The 8,237-nt window shown below is 37.3% G+C and overlaps 1 protein-coding gene across 2 annotated transcripts in view; it reads right to left on the bottom strand.

The window, feature by feature from the left end:
* The window catches only part of MYL1 (myosin light chain 1), a 13,519-nt gene extending 6,325 nt beyond the window's left edge, over nt 1-7,194 (bottom strand). The window contains exons 1-3 of one of the 2 annotated variants that reach the window (XM_014586176.2): nt 7,109-7,194; nt 5,963-5,990; nt 1,856-1,999 (exon numbers count right to left, since the gene is read on the bottom strand). In XM_014586176.2, coding sequence (XP_014441662.1) covers nt 1,856-1,999; nt 5,963-5,990; nt 7,109-7,111 — 175 coding nt within the window. In that variant the 5' untranslated portion in view covers nt 7,112-7,194. Of the gene's footprint in view, nt 1-1,855; nt 2,000-5,962; nt 5,991-6,243; nt 6,269-7,108 lie in introns of both variants that reach the window. The other variant, XM_006140090.3, reaches the window with a different exon arrangement.
* Nucleotides 7,195-8,237: the final 1,043 nt, after the last annotated feature.

Raw genomic sequence — 8,237 nt, forward strand, 5'->3', positions numbered from 1 at the left:
TGTTTATATTGTAATCCAGCGACATAGCCATTACGCTAACTGCTGGTCCCCACCCTTCTTCTTCTTCTTTTTTTTCTTTAATGAAGGAAAGTCTCCAAAATATTTTCATTATCAAAGAAAAAAGGTTATTTTCCCTCTGTCTTTTTTTCCTACTACATACAACCCAGATTTATCTGCTTAAAAATCTTCACTGTTGTGTCTTATCTTTTTTGATTAGAGTAGAATTTTTCAATAGACTTTCTCATGAAACTTTGAATTAAAAATAACTTCCTTGGGACCAGCAGTTAGCGTAATGGCTATGTCGCTGGACTCCCACGTTGCTGACCGCGGTTTGCATCCTGGACCCGGTGGCTTAATAAAACCCGCACCGGGTGCGTGTGCATGCGTGCCCAAGATCCTGAGAGGAGAATGGAGGAGAAGGGATTGCAGCGTGGCCATCCCCTCTGGGGGGTGATTTCTCGCTTTCTGTCTCTCTGTCTCTGTCTGTCTGGTGAGCACACATGCCCTATAGTGAAAAACCTCTCAAAAAACCAAAAAACAAAAAAACAAACAAAAAAAACCAACAACAACAAAAAATAACTTCCTTGTTCCAGGCTAATGACTGAATTTTTGTACTTGAGTAAATAACTTCTGCAATTTTGCTGCTTAAGAATCTCACTGATTTTTGTCCCAGATTTTACTTAGGGGAGCTCTCTGCTGGTTTTGGTTTAGGATTTTTAAGTTTTGTAGGGGAGAACAGAAAATATTCTTATTAAGATTTCATTCTGTCTATTCTTAATTAAAATAGTTAAATTTACTTCTTGTTTTCTTGCTTTCACTTTTAAGTTTGCCAGAGGGTATGTGTACTCACCAGAAAGAGCCAAAGAGATAGAGAAAGAGAGACAGAGGAGAGAGAGAGAGAAAGCAGCCCCACAAGGGGGCATGCTCATGCAGCAATCCTTTTTCTTCCATTTCTTTATTTTACTGGAATTTTGGACTCTCTCTCTCTCTCTCTCTCTCTCTCTCACACACACACACACACACACACACACACACACACACGCTGGGCATGCTTTTCAAGCTGCTGAGGCCAGTATTTGAACTGTGGTCAGTTTGGGAGGGTTTTGGCTTCTCTTACCTATCTAGCTAAAATGCTGGTCTGCTGAATATCTTTTATTTATTTATTTTTTTGCTATGGGCGCGTGCACTCGCCAGACAGAGACAGAGAGACAGAAAGTGAGAAATCCCCCCCCCCCCTCCAGAGGGGATGGCCACACCGCAATCCCTTCTCCTCCATTCTCTTCTCAGGATCTTGGGCACGCACGCACACGCGCCCGGCGTGAGTTTAAGCCACCGGGTCCGAGACTCAAACCACAGTCGGCTACATGGGAGTCCAGCAACATAGCCATCACACCAATTGCTGGTCCCCTAAATTTCTTTTAAGATAGCCACAGAAGCAGGGTGTCAAAAGACAGAATGAGAGCAAGGCCAGTATGCATTTTTTTTTTTTAGTTGCTTGAAAACATTGTAATTTTATTTCCATAGCTTTTATCTAAGAGTAGATATTGTCTTGAAGTGTGCTCAGACTTGTTTATAACTTATTAGTAAGCCATTTTCTCATGCCTGCAAATTCTCAAAGGAAAATTGACTTATTTGATGAGGGAAACAGCTAAGACTCTCGATGGCCAGGAAGCATACTTACCACGATCAGGATGAACCAAGTCCTGTGATGTGGAACTCATTTCTCAATAAGTCTCTATGTCTTTGTTCCTCTCTCTCTTCCCTCTCTCCCCACCTCACACTTTCTTTTTCACAGACACATACATACACACTTCCATGCTACACTTCCATTACTTCGAAAAACTGATGTGGTTACCTTCATTGCTGGGGTTCCCCAGCACCTTCTTGACCTCTGCATTGGTGGGATTTGTGCCCAGAGCCCGAAGCACATCACCGACCTGGCTTAAGGTGATCTTGCTTTCACCTGTTCTGTCAAACAGGAGAAATGCCTCCTTGAAGTCTGCAAAAAAGCAAGAAGCATTAAGCATGATTTTCCCCTCCTACTTAGTAATTAACCCTAACTCTGTCGAAGATTCAGTTTAAATTTTTCTCTGTCTTACAACTTTTGCCAACCATTAAAGGTTTTATCTTTGAACTCTCTATTTTCCTGTCTCAAACAATCACTGGCAAGCCCTCTTGGCATTTCTTGAGGGAGATATTTTAACAAAGTAGCTCTTTCAATTTCAAGTCATATGCTGTTATTAATCAGACATATGACATTTCTGCTCCTGGTCATATTTATTCATCTTTTCTTCACTGCCTGGGAAACAGGACTGAGTTAAAAAGTTCTGAGGCCTTGATAAACCTTAATAATTTCTCACATAATCAACAAGATTAATATAATTTCAAGAAAACTAATTTTCAATCCAGGTTGTGCTATGTGAGGTTAATCCAAACTTCTCAAATTATAGAGAAAAAACCTTGTCTTGAGGTACACATTTCCTAGGCTCTCCCATTAACTAGTTTTCTCCAGGAATAATTGAATTTTTTTTTTCAGGAAAAATTTAGCAAAGTGATAATAACCTATAAATTCTATAGAGTCATTTAACCACTTCAGTATAACCATTGTTCTAGCACAATTGATTCAGAAGGAGAAATATTTGTCTGGATCTATTGCTATGATAATCTTTTTACACTTTTTCTTTTTAAAGATAATACATATGGCAACATGTTGCTATATTAGCTTTAGAATTTAAGTATAAACTTTTAATTTAGATCTTATGGACATACAATTGCAAGAGACAATACAGAGAGACTTCTTATCTGAGAGGATTTCAAAAAACTCGTGGGAAAATAGAGTTAAAATATGTTTATTTTGGTGAAAAAACCAGTTGAAATTCATACTTTTTTTTCATAATACACATTTTCCATGAACTTTTTAAAGACCTCCCCCCATAGATTCTGCATAGTTTCTCCTAATAATGTTTTGCGAAATTATAATATATTATCACAGTGAGGATATTCACATTGATGACTACACCAATTTTATTCTTATTATTCCACTTTACTTGCATGTGTGTGTGAATGTGTGTGTAAAATACAAATTTTGAAGTGCTCTCTCTTCTTATCACAATTACTCTATTGATTTCATTCCCTAAATTTTTTAATTCTCACTGTATAGAATGGTTACTTTGACAATCTATTACAGAAGCATATGCCAAAATGGTAGGAAGGGGTGCTACTGTGGATTTGGAGCCAGTAATGCCAGTTTAATTGAAACTTCTAAATTTAACTAAATAAAATTTTCTAGGAAGTTAAAAGCACTGATGGCAGCTTATTGGAGTTAATGCCTAAAACACTCAAACTATTTGTGGATGAACTGGAGAGTAAAAAATCATTCTATTTAGTCTATCAGTGATCTCAGATCAAAAGATGCTATCTAGAAAGGATACCCAGAAAAAGTGCCCTGTCTTACTGTCCCTCTTCCCCCTAATTTATAATTCACCTGACATTCTAGTCAAGTTAACTGCAGATCATGTTACTTTTCTTTGCTAAAATTTTTCCATTAAATTCTATGCAATTTGACCATAACAGACCATTTTCCTAATCTACAAAACACTGTGGAATCATTAGTAAAATAATACTTGTCATCTTTCTAAGGGACATGTGAAACTGAACTATTCTTGTTACTGGCTCCAAGCTTTCATACACAGATTGCTGAGATGGCTCACTATTACCCTGGTCAGATGCTGATGCAGAAATAGGATTTTATGGGCTGTAATAGAATCGTTCTGACAGTAACCCTTTTGGTGACTTAAGGGCAGAGGCCAGAAGGATGCTATGCTTTTCCCCCCAGATGTTTAACACAAGGCTTAGTTCTTCTCTTGAAGAGTCTAGAAGATGACTTGGCAAAATACTTGCTAGGAGCTGGCTGCCTCTTTTTGTAAATAAGATTTGGTTGGGTAGAGCCATGTCTATTCATTTATGGATGTCTGTGGTATTTTCACAGCTCATTGACATAATGGAGTTGCCTTCCCTAAGTTTATACTGCCAGCAAAATCTAATGTATTTACCATTTGGCCCTTTAAGGAAAAGCGTGCTGACCTCTGGTCTAGAATAGCACTGTTCTAGGGCTGCTTAACAACAATGAAAATGTTCTCTGTGCTGCCCAAAAAGATAGCTACTTGCTGTGGCTCTTGAGCACTAAAATATGACTAATGCAACTGAAGAAATGTATTTGTCATCTCTTCATACTTAAAGTGAAATAGCTGCATGTGAGATAGCACAGGACTTCAACCTTTAGAATGCTATAGTTTTCTAGCTTTTTTTCCCCTTCAACCTTATGAAATAGTCACTCAGAGCAGCTGTAAGCAGAAGTCTTTAATCATCGAATAAGGGGAAAAAATGAAAGAAATCAAAAGTGTAAGATTTCCATTTACTTTAAAAAGTTCACAGTCGTTTTCCTGACACAGAAAAGAAAAAACAGTCCTCTATTACCAGTGTTTACCAAACTGCTATAATCTAAAATCTCTTTCATGTGTGGAATAATAGGTTTAATGCTTCTACCCATGCAAGGATTTTTCAGTCATCCATTGCTTGGTCCTAAAATAGATGAGTAGTCACAAAGACCATGTATATTAGGTCCTTGAGAAAACCGAGATGCAGTGACTGATAATGTAGCAGTATCACCAGTTTAAAAATGCTTGAAAACTCAAACAAGCCATAGCAGAATTACTGACTGTTTTCAGTAAGAAAAAAAAAAGTTCTTGATTGCATCATTTCACATGATCTTGAGTTATGAGTCATACAATCATCTACATCTGTCCACACGAGGTCCTTAACAGTGATGCAGATGAAAATGAGTCTGTACTTTAGCAAATATCCTTTCTCTTAACTGATGTCGAAATACGAGCTACTTGAAACAGACCGTATAATGTATTAAAGAATTTCAAGTAAAAGAACTCAGTATTTAAATAGGTCTTTAGTAATCCCCTGTAATTATAATTCTTTTATTTTATATATCACAAAATATATACTATGTACTTATGACCAATATTCTCATTAATACAACACAATATAACAAGTATTTCTCCTCTCCCCTTCTAAACATGTATATCTATCTCAGGTCATTTACATCTGTAGCACTTCTACTGCATAAAACATTCTTCTTTACACTTCCTATTAAAAAAAAAGATCATTTGGGATAAGAAGTCTGTTGGACACAAAGACCCACAGGGGAAAATAGTAAAGTGTTAGCAAAATTATTCAGATTCTCTTAAATCTTATGAGTTTGGAATGTCCTTGGTTGTAAACATTTTCATAAAAGAAATTTTCAATGCCTGTAAAATAATGCCACATTTTAATGCTATCACTATTTCTTTGGGTCCTTGAGCAAGTCCTATGACTTCTCTGAGAGTCTGATCACATTTCTAGAAGGTACTAGACCAGGAGCTAGCTAGTGTTCCTTCCACAGATTTATGATAAATTACTCCTCCTCTGACTCTAAGTTCAGTTTTACCCTACAATTCACTATGGTGCCCATAGAATTTAGGCAGATTTGTGCCATTGAGCGGTTTTCTAATCATTTTTATTTTGCAAATTGAGCAATTTAGACTTGTGAAATTTCTCTTCAGGGATTTGGTTAGCAAATTAGCCATCCAAAATCTACACCATTTTCTGGGCATATACTTATGGTACTACTTATTGTATCAAATTGATTTTTATTTAGGAGTCAATGAATATAATAAGGAACTATTTTGTAGTGTTTATCTTTTGTTTGCTTAAGCTTATGATTACTGATTATATGCAAAGGTTTCAGGTTGAGCGAATTTATATTTAGAGTGATTGAGAGCAATTTATATTTAGAGTGACAACACCAGTGAGGATAATTAGGAAGAGCTAATTTCATCCCAAGGGAGTTGGTTTTCTCATATGCTACCCTTATGAGTGTGCACATATTAACAACTATAGCTTTTAAACTTACCATCCTGCTGTTCCTTAGAGAACTCGATCTGTTAGAAAAAAATTAACCACAAAGAATGTTTTAACCAAACAAAAATGTCCTGAATTTTAAGTGGATCCAGCTCATTCCCTGAGCCATCTTCAAAGTAAGCTCCAAAGGTCAGCCTACGTTTCAGAGTTCAGGCATAGCTTGGATACTAACAGGTTGAGCCACAAAGTAACATGCCTTGAAATTAAATGACATTTCAGAAACCAGGCAGCACTGTGCCTGCATCCGGGAGTAGAGAAGTTCAATGCACTTACCAGCAATCTGGTCAGCACTGAAGGACTGCAGTGGCGAGAGAAAGGGAAAAAAAAAAGAAACAACTAGTACTCTTTCAAATGCATTGACAGAAGAATGAGTGCTCTCTGCTCTGAGATTTTTGGGAAGCCCTATAGGTGTCATAGCATAAGAAGGTTGCCTTAAGGTACTTTTGAATCTAGGAAAACAAAAAGCTATTGAAAAAGATAATTAGGGAAGATCTCTTTGTATCTTAATCAACACAATCAATGACTTAACAAATGCTAAATCAGATACTTTCTGGAATAATATAATAGCTATAATGTATTTTAAAGATATGCCTAATAAGATATATTGAATTAAAAATGCATAGATAAACACACTACATTAAAAAGAACTTAAGTCTTTCTACTGTTTAACCAGCAATTTTTATATTAGCATGTAATAGTGCAATGGAAGCAGTTTATTTAACTATTGACACCATCGCATTGTATTTTAAGGTACAATATTTTGCTACAGTTGCAGATTTTTTTCCCTAAATCTAGATATTATAAACCTTAATGTGATTTAGCAAAAGTTGGTGAAGCATAAAGTATACTTCTAGATATTATAAACCTTAATGTGATTTAGCATTAAGGTTTATAATACCTTAAGCATGCTTATACCTTAAGCATGAGGTATAAGATGTATTTTTCCACTTGGCATAATTGATCGAATTAATCTCTTCTGTCCTCAATATATTTCATTGGAAACCAAAAGAAGACTCTAAAGATTTGTACTGAATATGTTCTCTGCTCGATTCTATTCTTTTCCTTCCTTCTCAATAAGTCCATATATGCTCCCTATATCCTCCTGTCAATGACAAATAGTTTTCTTTATAGGACCCACCATGATGGAGCTGCTGGGCTGCAAAACAGCAGAGGCGAAGATGACCAGTGAGCTGAGGGCTGCTGCAATCCCTGAGTGGGGTCCGCCCTCACTGAAGCTTGCTTTTATCACTAGGCAAACTGACCTCACAGCTAGCATCAGATTTCAGAGGGAAGTCGCCACTCCCCTTGAAGAGTTCCTTAGCTTTCTTAGGGCAAAGGGGAAGATCTGTACCCTGAAAGCTATTTTTAGGACACCAGGACCTAAGGGTGGATCTCTGTTGTGAGACCGAAGCCTGTCAGTACTTTTATGGTCTTGATTCCAGAGATGGTCTCTAGAAGCTTCTTTATTTAAGAAGCTTATTTATTCAGTGGCGAAGGAGCTTAGAATTTCTCCAAGTGCTCAGGGTTCTCTTGGTAAACTTCTAGTCAGCAAATTTGGTTATTAATGGGACTTCTTGGGTAGGACTGGTTTGGGGTTTCATATGGCAACATCCTCCAGATCTCTGGCATTTATGGTAAAGTCCAGTGGACTTGAAAAGGCCACACCTGTTCTGCATGTTTCTTAGGGTATGCCCAAGTGACAATCTGGTCCAGTCTTGAAATCTCCAATTAAAGACTATTATTATTAATATTTTAGAGAGATTTTTGCTATAAGATGTGTGCAATCACTAGAGAGACAGAAAGCGAGAAATCACCCCCCGGGGGGATGGCCATGTTGCAATCCCTTCTCCATTTTCCTCTTGGATTCTGGGCAAGCATGCACATATACTTGTGAGTTTTAAGCCCGTGGGTCCAGGACTCAAACCACAGTCAACTATGTGGGAGTCCAGGGCTGTAACTGCCATGCCATCTGCTGGTCCCTAAAGACCATTATTTTATAAATTGCATTCTCAGAAGTATAATATAAATTAGGAATGGTTTTGATCTCCATTTTCTTTATTTCTTTATTTTTGGTCATTCTCCCTTGACATTAGGCCTGAGTATTTTCTTTCTTCCCTGATAACTTATTTTTGTGTGTGTAAGTTATTGCAATAGGGCATGTGCACTTGCCAGAGAGAGAGAGAGACAGAGAAATCACTCCTTTGCCTCTATGGGAGGAATGGCCACATCCAGTCCCTTTTCATCCACTGTCCTCTTAAGATTTTGAA

This window comes from Tupaia chinensis, unplaced genomic scaffold (genome assembly GCF_000334495.1).
Source record: "Tupaia chinensis unplaced genomic scaffold, TupChi_1.0 Scaffold000018_1, whole genome shotgun sequence".
Classification (NCBI taxonomy): Eukaryota; Metazoa; Chordata; class Mammalia; order Scandentia; family Tupaiidae; genus Tupaia; species Tupaia belangeri.